The 16,812-nt window shown below is 43.2% G+C and overlaps 1 protein-coding gene across 1 annotated transcript in view; it reads left to right on the forward strand.

Moving 5' to 3' along the window:
• The window catches only part of MTHFD1L (methylenetetrahydrofolate dehydrogenase (NADP+ dependent) 1 like), a 164,690-nt gene extending 149,213 nt beyond the window's left edge, over window positions 1-15,477 (forward strand). The window contains exons 27-28 of the mRNA XM_073219755.1: window positions 9,448-9,568; window positions 15,109-15,477. Coding sequence (XP_073075856.1) covers window positions 9,448-9,537 — 90 coding nt within the window. The 3' untranslated portion in view covers window positions 9,538-9,568; window positions 15,109-15,477. The remainder of the gene's footprint in view (window positions 1-9,447; window positions 9,569-15,108) is intronic.
• The last annotated feature ends 1,335 nt before the right edge of the window (window positions 15,478-16,812 follow it).

Consider the following 16,812-nt stretch of genomic DNA (forward strand, 5'->3'; position numbering starts at 1 on the left):
AGAACATTACCAAGAATAAAGAGGGTGGTTTCATAATTGTAAAGGGGCCATTTCATCAACAGGACACAATAACCCTAAGTGTTCATGTACCTAATAACACGGCTCCAACATACATAAAGCAAAACTGCAGGGAAAAAATAGACAAAGCCACACATACAGTGAGAGGTATTAAAACTGCTCTAATAAGTAAACGGAATGTTCATTAGGCCAGACAAGACTTACTGTAGGACAGTAATGGAACACTTACAGTACAACAGTCCAACGTGGCCCAACTGGCCGAAGCAGAACACTCCACCTAACAACAGCAGAATACACATTCTTTTCAAATGTACACAGAATGTTTGCCAAGATAGATCATATTCTGGGCCACAAATTAACTCTCAACAAATGTTAAAAGGATTTAAATCACACAGAATAGGTTCTTTCACCACAATGGAATTAAATTAGAAATCAATGCTGAAAGACATCTGGAAGAAACAACAGATGTTTGGAACTAAATAAGCCAGGAGGAAGAAAGCATTTATAAATCATCTATCTGATTAAAGACCTATATCCAGAGTATAGAAAAGAATTCTCAAAACCCAATAATGAGAAAACAACTCTTTTTAAAAATGAGTAAAAGATTTGGATGGACACTCCAAGAAAAAAGATGGGTAATAAACACATGAAAATATTAGAGAAATGCAAACTAAAACCACAAAGATGTACCACTACATACCTATTAGAATATCTAAGATTAAAAAGACCAACTATAGCAAGTGTTGGCAAGGTTGCAGAACTGGAATTCTCATACATTACTGGGTAGAAATATAAAATAGTGCAACCCCTTTAGAAAACAAGTTGGTAATTTCTTGAAAAGTTAAACATTCACCTACCATATGACCAAGCCATTCCTTCCCTAAGTATTTATTTAAGAGAAAGGAAACTTATGTCCATACAAAGATCTGTACATGAATGTGCATAATAGCTTGTTTAGTAAGAGCATACAATAAACTTTACACCTGAGCATGTGCAGCTAATTGTATTCCAAGATGCTAAATAATGCAGTTATTAAAATAAATAAAGTTGCAACACGTAGAAAAACAAAAGAAAAAAGCTAAAAGAGGAAAATAGGTGTATTAATTTTCTATTTTCTATGCTGTGTAACAAATTACCACAAATCGAACCACTCACAACACTACATTTGTTATCCACAAGTGCACGGAGCAGGAGTCAAGCACAGCTCAGCTAACTTTTCTGCCTCAGGCTACAGCAGTGGCCTCAGCCTGCGCTGTGGGCTCCTCTGAGGCTAGGGATCCTCTTCCAACCTCACAGGGCTGGTGGACAGATTTCAGTTCCTTGCAGTTTGTAGGACTGAGGGCCCAGCTTGGGGTCTCTGGCTGCCAACTAGAGAGCACACTCAACTCTGAGGCCACATGCAGCTTTTGCCATGTAGCCTCCTTCTTAGTCCCTCTCATCATGTGGGAGCTTATTGAAAGCTGGCAGGGCAAAAGTTTCTCTCTTGAATCCGCAAAGAAAGGGGCATCCCATCACTTCTGCCATATAATGTAACCTAAATACAGGAGTGACATCTTATTGCCTTTGCCATATTCTCTCTGTTAGAAACAAGTCATGGGTCTTACCCACACTCAAGGAGAGGGAGTTTTGGGGAGTCACCCTAAGTTATGTCCACAATACAGATTCAGCAAATGGAAACTGAGACAACAGAGAAGACTGGAAGGGAATCCCCAGGATCATGGCAAAGGGAGGTCCCACCAAACAGCTGTTTGTAGGAAACTGACGTCATGCTTGGACGTAGGAAGGGACGACTCGGTTTCTGTCAGGGTGTCTTGGCACATGAATGATGGGTACAATGAGGATACAAGACAGTAACTCTAGGAGAAACAGGAGTTGTTGTGCGGGCATATGTGTGATGGTCTCATGTGAATAGTATTTACATGGTCCTAATAAATCCTGATCTAACCAAAAGCAATGATAGTTCTGTATTTGGGGAAGGAGGTGACCATGGGTAGTAAGAAGTAAAAGAGCTACATCCTTCTCTTCTGGGCTAGAAAACAACAGATCATATCTGAAGCTGCAAAGTCAAGGAGCAGTGAGATCAAAGGCTGCCTTAGTTGTCTCTAAAGAGGAATGCTGTTGGGTGCGGCGCAGGCAGGGAACTGTGATTTTTTTAGAGTTTGCCTTGAGGAACGTTGTGACCTTTTAAGCTATGTACATGACTTCTCTGATTAAAAGCAAATTTTAAAGTAGAGAATCTGTTGTCTTGCTCTCTTACCATTTCTCCTAATTTTTAATATATTCTGTGTGTTTGTGAGAAACAGAAAGAGAGAGGTACATGATTTGTGAATGACTGAAAAATATTTGGCCCAGTTTTCTTTTTTCTTCCACTGCTCTAATGCAGAGGAAGCAGGTGCAGGCAGTGCTGTGTCCTTGAAGCATCGGGGGAGACAGGTGAGGAAGGGAGGAGGGGGAGGCACAGCTGGTGCCCAGGGCGAGGCAGGAGCCGCAGAGGCCTCCGAGTCCTTTCGTTTCATCTGCCCTGCATGAGAAGCTGTGTTCTGTCTAGGGAAGCCTTTGCAGGTAGTTTACTTAGGACTCTTTCGGTCCAAGAACTGGGGAAAGTTAAAATAGGAGAGAAACACGTTCTGTTGATATTCATGAGAGTGAAGAGGGATGGAAATGCCCCCACAAGCACGATGTATTAGTTTGCTAGGCCCCCTATGACACAGTACCACAGACGGGGTGGCAGGTTGCAAAACCCCGTATGCCTCTAATATTTAAGATAGTTAAATCGGGTGCCAGGGTGGCCATGAATTCTTTCCTGACGATTTCCTCATCAACCTTGGCCCGCCAGGCTCCTAAACATGAGATGAGGCCACCCCTGCCTCGCCCTCCCCGCAGGCTCCCTGGCTGCTCCTTTGCCCCTGTCCCAAGAGAAGCATAAAGGGGTGTGAAAGTGATGGGTATGATTTTCCTCCTCCTTATTATGTTTTCCTGCTGCTGCAGCTTATTGTCTGGGGAGGAGCTTTGCAGGCGGTGGGGGTGGGGTAAACAAAGGGAAATGCTGGATGAGGCGGGCAGCTCATCTTTGATAACAAGCTCCTTGGAGAGAAAGACCAGGTCTGCTAAGTAAAAGCTGTGCCAGTCATCCCGACGTAGCCCTCCTCCTACCCCTCCCCCTCCCCTCCATCATCTCTCTGCTTAGCCCGCGACAGGATAATGATTTAATTGTCAGTAGACCTTGGGAGGAAACTAATGCCAGAGCATCACGGTTAATTTTCAAAGGATGAGCTTCTCAGAAACCAGAATTTGATTACTTAATATTGAGTTTCCAGTCGGTGAGACATTATTAAATTGGCTTGTTTTGCCAAAGCTAGTGGCTTTGGGATTCTCGTGGTATGCCACTCGTCAGCCACGGCTGATGAGAGAATACGCCGCAGAAGTCGGGCTGGGGAGCTGCCTGTGAGCAAGTGGACGGGGCGGCTGCTCCCCACTGCGTCCTCGGCCTGCAGGAGGAGCGTGGTCTTCGTCTCCTGGAGGCAGAAGCTCAGCTCACAGTCATACCTGCTTTGAGTTCGTCATCACACTTCGAAAGGTTTCTCTTTTAAAATAATATTTGTCCTCAGAGCAGCCCCTGTCTGCTTGACTACTTTAGGTCCTTGCTGTGGGGTTTGCCTCAGATTCCATCGCCATCAGTAGGAAGGACAGGAAGGACAGACAGCTTTTAAATTATTTCTAGAGCCAGAAAAATTAGGGGGAAAATTTCATGAAAAGAAAAGAAACAATGAGTCACAGATCGGATTTCTTAAGTATCCTTTTTCTGTTTCCATCGTAACTTTCCCTTCATAGAGATAATTAGAGTTGTACTTCCTATTAAAATTGACAGTAGTATCTATCGTGTATATTTAACTAGGGTCCTTTATCTCTTTTAAATTTTGAAATAGACCCTCTAGTGTAGATATATCTGTATTCAGGCTGCATTTGCAGATAAAGGCTCAGTGCAGCCACTTACCCAGGACCACGCAAGTAGCCCAGCAGTGGAGCCCCTCCCGTCACTCTCAGTGCCTTGACTTACTGCTGCCCCCCCAACTCTGATTCCCACTTGGAGCCTTTGCACTTGTGATCCCCATTCCTGAGTGGCCCAGGGAAGGCTACACAACCGCCTCGAGCCCCCTTCTGCACCTCTGAGTGGGAACTTGGAAGCTTCTCCTACCTCCCAGGTCTTGCAGGACTGTGGACAGGCTGGGCTGCGGCCGCCGTGGTGCAGTGGGAGGGGCAGGGAAGATTCTCCAGAGCTCTCCAATGCAGGTACGAAGACTGGGATGTAGACCCTCTAATGCCTGCACAAGTGTGAACTTTATACATCTTTATGGAGATGAGTAAAAACAAAGCATGTCAGTGATGGAGAAACCACTGGCGGATAGGCGGCAGCAGTTTTAGAACTATCCTTGGTTTTGCCCGCCCATTGACATTAGCAGAGCAAATCCTTAACACAGTTATGGAATATTTTCCATGAGATTTTTAAAGTAAAAATTGATAGGACTCCTAGGTTATTTCAGTAGATAATGGCATTTACACTTTTCAGGTCAGAGTAAATAATACATGTCTCACAGCTGATCTTTAAGAAGTAGCAAGCCAGTTATTTTTAAGGAAACACTCTTGGGGTTACTGTATGCAGTCATTTTGGAAATTTTTTTTAACATTCATAAGATAGATTTGCTCACTGCTAAGTGCTGTGACTAATTTTTTAAGATGTAATTTAGAAAGATAGTACCAACACTAGTGTAAGCTGTGTAACATTCTTAAATAAATGTTAAAGTTTAAGAGAGTCAAGACTAAAATAGTAAAGTAAGTGAATTTACAACTTCTTGTGAACTTATTTACATGAACACTATAGCTGAAATATCATAGCTTGATAGGATGTGTAGATTCCCATTGCAAAGAGAGCTCATAACATTTCCTTGTGCAGTTTTTAGCCTTGGTGATTCATCCTTTCCCTTCGCAGTCTAAGCACCGGTCCTACCACTGAGAGGCACTGACACTAAATGCCGTGATGTAAGGGAGGCCTTGTGGGTAGGGCCAGGCCCTGGGAGTCACCCTGTCTGCATTTGAAGTCCAGCCCCACCAGGTTATCTGTGTGATTTGGGGCACATTATTGTGCTTTTCCATGTCTTGTTTTCCTAATATACAAAATAGGGATAATGGAAACATAATCATACTGACCTTGAGGGGTTGTGGGAACTAAATGAGGAGGCAGTGTGCATGTGAAGAGCCAGGCAGCGGGCCAGAGGTGTTACTGCTGGAGTGGCCAGGGCACCAAATTAGTACTTCAAAAATTCATAAATAAAGGAATCAAAAGAAAAAAATATGGAACCACTAAAGAAGACATTCTTTCTTGCACTGGATGTCGTGGGGTGTGCCATGCAGAATGGGAAGCCTGAGGCTGAAGCCAACACCCAGAAGACGATATGGGGCTGCCCAGCCTGCAGTGTGCCACCTCTGGCCTAACAGGCATGGGGACAGGAAGTTTTACTGAGCAAGCCAGCCTGGGGCCATTGAAAGCACACTAAAGGATACCATCCTTACAATCAGAACAAACAGGGAAAATATGGGGTAGGGGTGGGGGGACTTCACAAATGCACAGTAGTCTTTTAGCTTAAAACTCAGTCCTTTATAGTATTTGAATTCTTTAGCTTATGCTAGAGGCATAAGGAAGTTGCAGGATGTCTTCATTTCCCTTGTCTACTTCTGCTCGGTGAGACCCTTCTCCACATTTATTTTTCTTTCCTCTAGAAGAACTCCCCCTAACCGCCCATTTTCCAAAAGGCAGGCCCATGTGACTTCGGTGTAGAGTGTGTCAAGGACAGCTCTTCCTGATGCCCCTCCGGCAGCAGTCCCTTGTTTAGAAATCACTCCAGTTACCTATTTAAATTTTAATCTCCCTGAAAATCAAATTTCAGAACTGTACATGTGCAGTTATCCAATTTCTGTATGTAACTATGTAAATACACATTATGTAGACACATTGCTCATACAGGAACAGAAAATTACCTGGGAGTTTGCACAAGAAATGGTTTACCACAGTTATCTCTGGGAAGCAGTATTAGGACAAGGAGGACTGGACTTTTGACTTATTTTTTTATCCTAGGTTGAAACTGTTTTTTTAAGTAAATTTTTTAACACGAATTGAAAAGTTAGTTGGGGGCAGGCTTTGTACCACTAATGTCAGAGGGCCCTTTACATAAGAAGAGGAAATTAACCATACTGGCTGAGCCTTTCATTCAGGGCCATTGAAATAAATTGGAATAGTTGAGCTGTGTATCCGCACAAACTTGAAAGCACAATATGGTAATTTTTATAGTAATTGAACATGACTTCCATCCTAGAAAGTCAGAAGTTAAGAATTTATTATGTTCATTCTTTTCATTTAACAAACAAAGAATGAAAAAGATTTTTAAAAAAAAGAAGTGAAGAAAGTAAAAAGCGACTTGACCCAAACGTCCCAATGGTCTATTGTTCTGTCCTTCTGGAAGCAAGGAGCAGGTGCTGCTCACCTTGGTGTCCCTATAGTGAGCATTCAGCAAAGGTTGCTGGGTTGAGTGAAACTTCACTGTGACCTTTCACATAGTAACAGGCACTCGTGATAGGACAGGTCATTGCCCTGTGATAGGACACACCCCACGCCCCCAGCCTATCCCAGGCTACTGAACAAAGATTACCTTGTGAATGCAGCTACAAGCCATGCCAGTGGATATTACCTGACTGCCCAGGAAAAACCCCAGAACATCAGCTTCCACTACTCCAAGCAAGTGGAAATCCCAGTGGTAGCAGCAGTGTCTGTTTTCGTTATAACAGTTTCGCATCTCTCTCTTCATTCCTTTCAATCTGATGTTTATACTGAGTCTTTTCCCTCATTCATCATCTTAGAGTAGCTGGTTTAATGATCTAACTGACCACTGGATATAAACAGTTCTGTCCCTCACATCCAAAGAAGGAAAGAAACAAAGAAGCCCAACCCTTGAGAAGTTTAAATCATATCGTAATGTAATTAACCATTAGAGTCTTTTTGGTTGTTCTTAAATTTTTGAAATGAGATGACATGTATCAGCTGTGTTCAGTCATCTGTTAGAGGAGCAGGGAAGGGATTCCACTGCAGATCATGAACTGTGGGAAGAAGATAAATGTGAGTGAAAGTGTTCATTTCTTTCTGAACCAAAATAAAACTGGGTAATTTATTCAGTAGGAAACAGTAGATGTAATGCAAAGTCAGAAAATAAATTATTTCACAAACACAGCAAAATTAGCTACAATGGTATTTTGATTAGTAGAAATTATGATTCTATCACTTTATGAAGAGTTTTTAATAATTTTTCTGCTCAGGCCAAGAATATTCCACTTTTACTTCCAGTGACCACTTTTAAGTAAATGAGAGTTTTCTCTCCACTACATATAACATATGTTTAGAAAGGCTATTCATAGAACTCATCATTTCTCCAAAGTAAGCTTAACTCAAAATCAGTAAAGATTTGGAAGATTCATTGCAGTTAAAATCAGGGTTATGAAGGGCAAAAGTCCATGTTTTTCAGCCTTTGTAAAAGAATCCATTAATGCAGTGTGACAAGTAAGTACAATTTAGTGGCTCCCTCGTTATTTTAAGCAGGAGGCCTTTTAGAGGGCACACAAATAAAGTGAGCATAGATCACCACTGACCCCAGACGAGGGACCAGAGATCAACTCCCAAGGGCTGGCCGAATTCTCCTTTCCTGTATGCTGTCTGGGGGCTACCATCCCTTGATATCAGAGTGTTTTATTGGGAGAGAATTTGATGTGAGTGTACTAGGTCTTGTTAACATGAATCCATATTGTGCCCACTCAGCAGAGGTTGAATGTTACAAGTAGATTGATTAGAGATGGCTCTTTGGCCACAGGGCAGGGAGGCCTCTGGCTCTTCAGACTCTGTGTGCTTTCTTGTCTGCTGGTACTGACCCGAAATAAGTAGTCCTGATTCTTGGTGATGAAGACTGCTTCATTGGAAGGGAACATGGGAGTCTTCTGATTGAACTTATTTTCCACCATGTGAGAGAAATAAGTTGAAAATTAAGGAAAAACATTTCACACTTGCTGGCATTTGACATCTAGGCGACTTTTAGCTCCCAGTTTTGTGACAGAATCAGAATGACCAAAAGACGCATGTTCTGACTCACTGCAGCCAGACCACCAAGCCCAGGGACCACACGAGTCACACTCTGCCTTTGTCGACGATTTTGGTCTTGGTTCATGGCAGAGATTGGTTCACTGCATGATTGGAGGCAGCTTGCTCTGTGAGCATCCTTTGTATGAAAGATGCAGTATCAAAGCACAGTAGGAAATGCTAAAATCAGTAAGGACTGGATCATCCAGGAGCCTCACAGTGTAGATCCTAGACCGTGTGTCAGTGTGAGAATCACCAGGGAGTCAGCACCTTTCCACAGCACAGCCAGGGTTCCTGATGCGGTGGGCAGAGCGCCCGGATAAACTGACCTGGGCCCAGTGCAGCAGAGCAGGGAGGGGCCTGGGCCTGGGTTTCACCCTGTCCTCCCTGCTAACTAGCTGTGTGCTTTTGAGCACATGCCTTTGTGCCAAAATGTCCTCATCCTCATCAACAAAGTGAAGCTGAAATTAGAACCTACCTCCAAGGGTGGTGGGGAACATGAGTCACCTATGTAAAACCCACAGAGCGCACCAAGGTGGGGGTGGTGGAGTAAACACTGCCTGTTCACAGGTGTGGAATCAGATTTCCCTACTCATTACCTGTGTGACTTCAGGCAAGTGATTAAGCCTCCCTAACCCTCCGTTTCCTTGCTAGTAACGTGGAAATAATGAAAGTACCTACCTCACAGGGCTGTTGGAAGGACTTTTAAAAAAGGAAACCACTTAGCACGGTGCCCAGCACATAGTAAACTCTCGGTAAACACCAGTTACTGTTAGTAAGGCGGCCAGACTGATTGCTGTCTGAGAACAGCGGGAGGTTTCACGCTGTGCTCCAGGAGTTGTAGATTGTGCAGAAATGTGTCTTGGGTGTGAGGAGGAGGCTGTTGTTCACTCCCCCTGACAGCCACTGACCCCTTCAACCAGAGGGGCTCATCTTTGTGGGGGTCCATCATCCAGATTTGATTTAGAAAAAAATGGTTTGGAAATCAGTTTTGGAGCTAGGGCGCTATGGGACCTGGGGTGGGGGTGAGGGGGTTTGATTTTCAGGACATTGACGTTTACCTTTTCTGTTTCATTTCTGTGAACAAAGATTGAAATAGCAGATGGTGAATTTAAAGAGATACATTTATATAGAACCTAAAGTTACATGGGCTGGATTGAATTATAATAGTTAATTTATGTCATTAGATATACAGTGTTCAGAGTGGTCACTTTGTAGGACTTGCCAATACCTAACACTTTTGTTTTCTTCTCCAGATGAGCACCATGCCAGGACTGCCAACTCGGCCCTGCTTTTATGATATAGATCTCGATACGGAAACAGAGCAAGTGAGAGGCTTATTCTAAATGAACAAGGCTTTCACAGAACCCGATTCAGGTAGCCTTTTGTGCTCTACGCTTTTTCTTTCCTTCTTCCCAAATCTTTTTTAGTTTCATTTTGTTTTTCTGGTATGTATGACAAAAATGGTCTAATAAGTAATCTCCTGACTTGGTTACTATGAATTCCTGCCTAATAACAGCTCATGACTTGGGTCACTCCTGGGTGTGAATATGTGGTTAGGTGGTCAGGACACAAGCCTGTGAGGTGCCTGTACTCAAGGCCGGTGAAAGCCAAACCATGTCGTCTCTGAATACAGATTTGTTTAAGCCATCTTTTGCCATAACAGAGAAACCCTGTAAACTCATTATTCTTTTTCTGGAATTAAAGCTAATACAGCAGTCCCCCCTTATCCAAAGGGAGTGTGTTCCAAGACCCCCAGTGGATGCCTGAAACCACAGTTAGTACTGAACCCTGTACATACTGTTTATTTCTATACGTACATACAGATGATAAATTTCAGTTTATAAATTAGGCATAGTAAGAGATTAACAATAGCTGATAAAATAAAACAGTTATGACAATATACTGTAATAAAAGTTATGTGAATATGGTCTCTCTCCAAATATCTTACTGTACTGTACTCACCCTTCTTGTGATGTGAGATGATAAAATGCCCACATGATGCGTTGACATGTGCAGCATGACACAGCAGTTAGGCTACTATTGATATGTCCCGGGGGTTCATCTGTTTCCAGACCTCAGGTGACCACAAGTAACTATAGAAAGTAAAAACGGGACTAAAGGGGGACTACTGTATCTGCTATCATTTTAAAAGAATAACTGTACCTTCCTACCACCTATCTCTTCATACAGAGTTAGGATGACGTGACAGAGGAATCCCAGTGTGTTTGTTTCCTAATCCACCATAACAGAATCACACCGGGTGGCTTAATGCAACAGAAATTTATTCTCACAGTTCTGGAGGCTAGAAGTCCAAAGTCAAGGTGTCCGCGGAACCGTGCATGCTCTGAGACGTTGGTAGAACCCATCCGGGCTTCTTCCCAGCTTCTTTCTGTAGCTGCCGTCAAATCTTGGACATCCCTCAGCTGCACTGCCCCAGTCTGCCTGCGTGGTCGTAGGGCATTGTCCCTGGGCATCTCAGTCTTTGCATGGCATTCTCTTCTTATAGGGACCCCAGGCATACTGAATTAGGGCCCACCTTATTGACACCGTCTTACTTGATTACATCCGAAAATACCCTATTTCCAAATAAGATCACTATCACAGGTACCAGGGGTCAGGACTTTAACATGTTTTTGAGAACACAGTTCAGTAATGGACTCAGCACAACAGGTGGGTTAGGCTCTTGTACCCCTGGAAAGACACATAAACATGGGACATCGCCTACGTCAGAGTCAGAGAAGGACAGGGCAGCAGAAATTGGACGCTTTGATGGCTTATGGTCCACACATTTAGGAGGGTTGGGCTTGACTTGGAGCTGGCGTAGGCAGCCCACAGCTGGGGCCCCTCGGTCCTATGAGGTCTACCCCACAGCCCCGCGGCCACACCTGCTGGCTCCTGTCCCAGCTTCCTATCATGAAGAGAAATGACCACCCTCCTAATCCTCCCCACTGGAAAACTCCCAGTCTGAAGTTTTAGAGGCTTGCAGCTGCTTTTCCCCATCCCATATATCAAATATATCCTCACCATGTTCTCCAGACACATTCCTTCCCCCGGACACCCCCTGTTCATTTTCCCCACTCACTCCTGGTCTTGGTCCTAAGCCCGGCAACCGCCCCCTTGCCAGCATCTTCCTGGCCTTCCAGATGAGTATACTTGACCTAAAGACCCTTCTGTCTGATCATCTCTGAGTTATGGCCCCAGGCCAGATATACGGGATTCTCACTTGAGTTTGCTTCACCACCAGTAGTCAACATGGGAAGATTTTTTTTGTTAAACAATAAACAGGAGGGGGAAAAAAAACACCAAAATTTAATTACGTGCATACAGGGAAGCTATAGACATGGGTTACAAAGGCAGTCAGGGAAATGAGGTTTATATGTCAGCCTGAACCAAGGAGAAGTAGGGGTTAAGTTTTTTTTGGTTTTTTTAATCTTTGTAACTAAAACACTAAAGACCTAGGCTACGATTGGAAAAAGAAGGAACCATTTATTGGAAATTACATTAATACAAGGTGTGGAATTGTCTGGTTTGGGTGCTGTGTGAGGTGTATGGTGTCACTTGTATGTGTTCTTTGCTGAGGAGTGACAGCTGTATTTAGCTTTAACCATAACCACATTTCATATCTGTCATTTCTGAAAAAAGAAAACTCCAGAAAATGAACTAGGGGAAACTAATTTAACAAAGAAACCCATAAACTTGAACTTTGATAGCATTGTCGTTCGGGCCTTTGGGTTTGACTCCGTGTGTGTGTGTGAATGTCTCGGGTTTCCCACCTGGGCCTTGGGAAAATAACAGTTTCATTCCCTTAAATGAAAATTAACTCCTGTCCTGATTACTCCCCCTTTTCATGACCAGAACCCCTGATGCTGCATTTCTGCCGTTTGTCATTTTTCTCCAGAACAAGTGTGGTACAATCCTTTCAACTCTCTTAAATAGTAGTTGTCCAGCCTTTTGGTCCATTTTCATTTGTTCTCCAAGTAGGCCACATAAACCCAGTTTTACCTTCATTGTTGCAGTTAAGACTCCGGTAATGCCAAGGACCCATCCTGAGCTATCACGTCCCCTTACATCCTCTGTTCATGTTCCCTAACAAGAGTTCCTCTGAATTTTGTGGAAAGCTTGAGCAGGGTTGAAGGCCAGGATGCTGGCTGGTGGTGAGGACCTCCAGCATGCCCACCACCGCACTAAGCACCTCGCATGGGTGGTCCTGGCACCCCTTGGAGCCAGGTGCTGAGCCAAGAGTTGGGGGTGCCTTCTCCCACGGTCACCAGGAGTGGGTAGCTGAGGGTGGCCCCAGTCCATAGGACTGCAGAGCCACTTTCCCTGCTCAGCCTGCCTCTCATTCCAGAGCTTTGCCATCCCCGTCACATGGCATGCTGATATCAACCCAGAGAGATGGGTAGTGTTTTTATTTCAGAGCTATGAAAACTGTAGCCCAGAGAGGTGAACAGCTTGCTCAAGTTGCACAGCTAGTAAGCACAGAAGCTAGGACTCAACCTGGATCTGCTTACCCCAGCCTTTATACCCCAAACCAAAGGATGCCCTTTTCATTTCAGTCATGGGGTAAATGAACTATGGCACATTCTGGAAGATGATAACCAGCTATTCAAGTAGACCTGTAATTTGGGGGTAACCAGGTGATTTTGTTTTTATAATAACAAAAGATTATTGGGTATTAAAAGTTAATTGTCAAAATTCATTTTAGTCAAAGTATAATAGGGCTCTTACTCAACTCTCTCATTGAATGGCATTTTTCCCACTCAGTTATCCAAGGCTTCTTTCTTCTTTGTGAAGTGCCAAATCCTGTTCTCAGCTTGGTGGGCAGTGGTTCAAAACCCATCACTTGACCTACTTGAACAATTGAAAATGGATACAGTGTCATAAGATAAAACCACTGTGCAAAACAAACATTCCTTCCTAGGGACTCCTCAAAATAACAATCCACCAACATTCTTTCTGTTTCCTGTGGCCTCGCAAATGGCAGTCGGGGACCACTTCTACTGACAGTCAAAGGTCTGTGGCTATTAAAAATACATAAAATTAAAATGTTAAAGTTTGGATGATGGTCAACTTGGATAAATGTGGGCATCAAAAGAAATGTCTGGTTGCTTTGTTCACATACTGGTCAGACTCCAGATAGCTCTGCACTCAACTCATTATTCCTGCAAAACGTGTTGCAGACGTGTAGCACATGGAAGAGGCCTGCACTCAGTGGGTGACTTATTTCTTCCCATCCGCTTCCTCTCCTTGCCTGCTGACCTCGCTCTCTAGGAAACTGTGTGAGACTTAACACCAGCAGGAGATGCCAAGAAGTCACCAGAATTTGAGCTCTTGCTCCATTCCGAGTGCTCTCATCAATAAAGGCATGATTCATTCTTTTGGATGTCACCAAATAGAACTAAAATAAATTGTTTGTCGCAGTGAATCTGATCCTACGTTATCACTCTTCAGTCTTTTGTTTGAAGATGATTGGACTCGGGGGTTTGATTTCTTTTTTCTTTTCCCCCGTTTTGGTTTCTCATTCTGAACCTTAATCATATTTCCAAGGCTTGGCAGGATTCAAATGAAGGCAATGAAGTCTGGCGGAGTTCCTAAAGAATTCAGATACTCCCTTACTTCATGCCAATGTACAGGTAGTGTTTACTACAAAATCAGATTGCCGCTGGTCCTGCTATAAATGTTGGTCATTCACCAAAGAATTGTTTTTCTTGAATTGCACACACAGAAAGAAGTACAAACCAGCTCATTTCTTCCCCAGACTGCCTTTAGAGCAGAAACAATCATAAACTCATCTTGAGTGTAGTTGCTTCCTGTAACCCTTCTGGAGGCTGGACCTATTTTCCCCAAGTTGCAAACCACAGGGTTTTGGGGTTCCCTAGGGGGACACCTGGGCTCTGTGGTTTTCATCTTCAAAATTTTGGTTCATCATTAAATCTATATTCAGACATTCTATACTCCTGCAACCTTTAAGTTTTCTAAAAATGAGGAACACAACTTGAAGCCCCTTTAAACACAAAACCACTTAGTACAAAGTGATCAGCTGAAGCCCACCTGGAGCCCAGAAGGCCTTTTCCAGCCTTGCTTGGCTTGGGTTATCTCAGTCCACTGAGCACCCCACCTCTCACCCTGTCCCCTCTCTCCTCCCTGGAGTCACTGAGCCTCACGTCCAGGGTTACCAGAGCTATTGAAATGAGGCTGGACCACATCTCCACACCAGGCAAACCTCCCTCCTAACATCTAAAATGTTTTCTTTTTGTTAATGTTTATTATGCTTGCAGTGCTTCTGTTTTCTGTTTTCTTTCCTGATGTGAATCAGTTGCTAGGAGGGTACTCAGAGCCCCCAGTCCTCTGTCTGCATCACTGTCCCCTGTTCTGAAGCTAATCGAGCATCCTTTCAGGCTCCAGACCTCTCACTCATCCGTGGGAGGCCGACTTGCTGTATTCCAGCCAAGTTTGAACTCTTGGCCCAGTAAATAAATTCTTCCATGTATAAATTGCCAGGCTCCTCACTCCCATTCTTGTCCTAAATGCCTTTTTTCAGACCTTGCTTTCTGTGGCTACTGTAAAAGAGAGACTGAAATCCAAGGCGACAGGATTCCTAGTCTAAAATCCTGCAGGCTCTCACTCCACAGGATCTTGGAGATGTAGATCCCACATTTAGAGGCTGTGGAATTTCTGCTGGATCTTTTAGGAAGTCCGTGCTGACTGAGTCACAGAGCGGTGCAGAATTGGATTCTCCCCTGCTCTCTCATAAGTAAAAAGATTCCAAACAGTGAGCCCAGACTTGTGAACTGAATCATATATCTGCAGTTGAATTTTCTTTTGGTCTCCAAATTCAGCACGATACTATGTTAACACTTTCGCACCATAGTACTAACACTTAAACCACTGACACTTCTTTTTCTGTTTTTCAGGCTCCTGAAACACAAATGACTCCTTGCCTTTTCGCTGCAGTTGGAGAAGAAAGTGAATTTAAAATATGCTTGTTACACAATGCTGGGGAAATGGTGAAATAGGCCAAAGATTTATGCTTCCTTCAAGAGGAATTCTGTTTGCAACAGAGTATAGTGTTCAGTAAAAGGACCTCCACCAAGTTGGAAAGAAACTAATTTATTTTCTGTTTCTGCAGAGTTTACATTATTTCCCACTGCTTATACTTTAGAATGTTTATTTTATGAGGGCTAAGGGATTAAAAGAGTGTGAACTAAAAGGTAACATTTTCCACTATGGAGTTTTCTATTTTGTCTTTGAACTGAAAATAAACATATCTCTAGAAAACTTAACCAGCAAGTATTCAATGCCAGATAAAACTCTGCTCTCTAGAGGTAACTGTTCACTGCGGGGTTATCTGATACCAATTTCCTGGAAAATTGAATGCAACCAGAGCTTTATAAACCTAACAAGAAAAACATCACACATACACACACACACAAATATCTGGTCATTTGTAAAATCTCACTGTTTAAAGAAATACAGTATCCTTTGGAACAAAGTATTTTATATCCAGAAATACTTTTCAGGGCCAGTGAAGTGTCCATCACTTAGTCTAAAAACTAATGGATTAATGCTAGTTTCTTCCACCGATGAATGAATCTCAGCCGCCATTTAAAGCTTTCGAAGGCCCATAGGGCAAAGAAAAGTAACTCTTAAAGGTCGGGCGTTGGCAAATGTTTTAACATTTGTCCAACTCTCAGTTTGTAGTAAAGAATGTTTTATGCTTGTTCCCCCCTCCTGGGAGTTCCTGACCCTTTTTTGTTTCCATTTTTTCTACAATAATGTAAAATTATATAAAAGCTAAGACAAAACCAAGGATTCAGGCCCAAACAAGAAGTGATTGTCCTCTAAACAGTGTGAGTAAAAGAGTCACCAGAAATATCCTAATGTCCCCCAGCACATCCTGGAGGAGTGCTCGCCCGATCTTTCCTGCACGCTCCTGCTCTGTGTCCTTCAGTGACCCCCGTCGTTTGTTGCTCGGCCCATAATGTATCTTTATGAATGATTTAATTTCTTCCAAAACACTACTTAGGACCTAAAAAGCCTTCCCAAGCAAAGCCAGTCTGTCCCAAGACTACTTTCACCTGGTGTTTCTGAAGTGTGCGTCACCACCCCAATCCCTGCCCTTTATTTGGGAGCACACCTCCACATATACAACGAACTAGCACCTTCCATACATAAAGCTATTTGAAGACTGTAAGAGTTCCATAAATTTGTTCTCTATACAACACATTCTGTAAGCCGTCTTTCTCGTGACTGGTTTTCAATAGGTTGCCTTCTGCTATTACAGTTTTTATTATTTTCCTCTGCCATCTTGTTTCATTTTCTATTTTTGAAAATGTTCTAGAAAAAAAAATATGTTAGAAACCTATATTCCAAGGGCTGTAGACCAGGGTCTTGTTTTCCTACCTGCTTTCACCAGACAACTAACTCACCAATTCACCAAAAAGGGGGAGGAGGGAGGCATCCTGAACACAGTTGGGAGATAGAGCTTTTCAATTCTCACGTGCAGGACCTATAATCCAAGTGTTGCTGGGAACTGCGAGCGGTTTCCCCATTGTATGGGTTCATTTCAGTGCCTCTGGATGTCGTAGTCCTTGTGCTGGTCTGTTTTCTCATTCACT

This window comes from Manis javanica, chromosome 13 (genome assembly GCF_040802235.1).
Source record: "Manis javanica isolate MJ-LG chromosome 13, MJ_LKY, whole genome shotgun sequence".
Taxonomy (NCBI): Eukaryota; Metazoa; Chordata; class Mammalia; order Pholidota; family Manidae; genus Manis; species Manis javanica.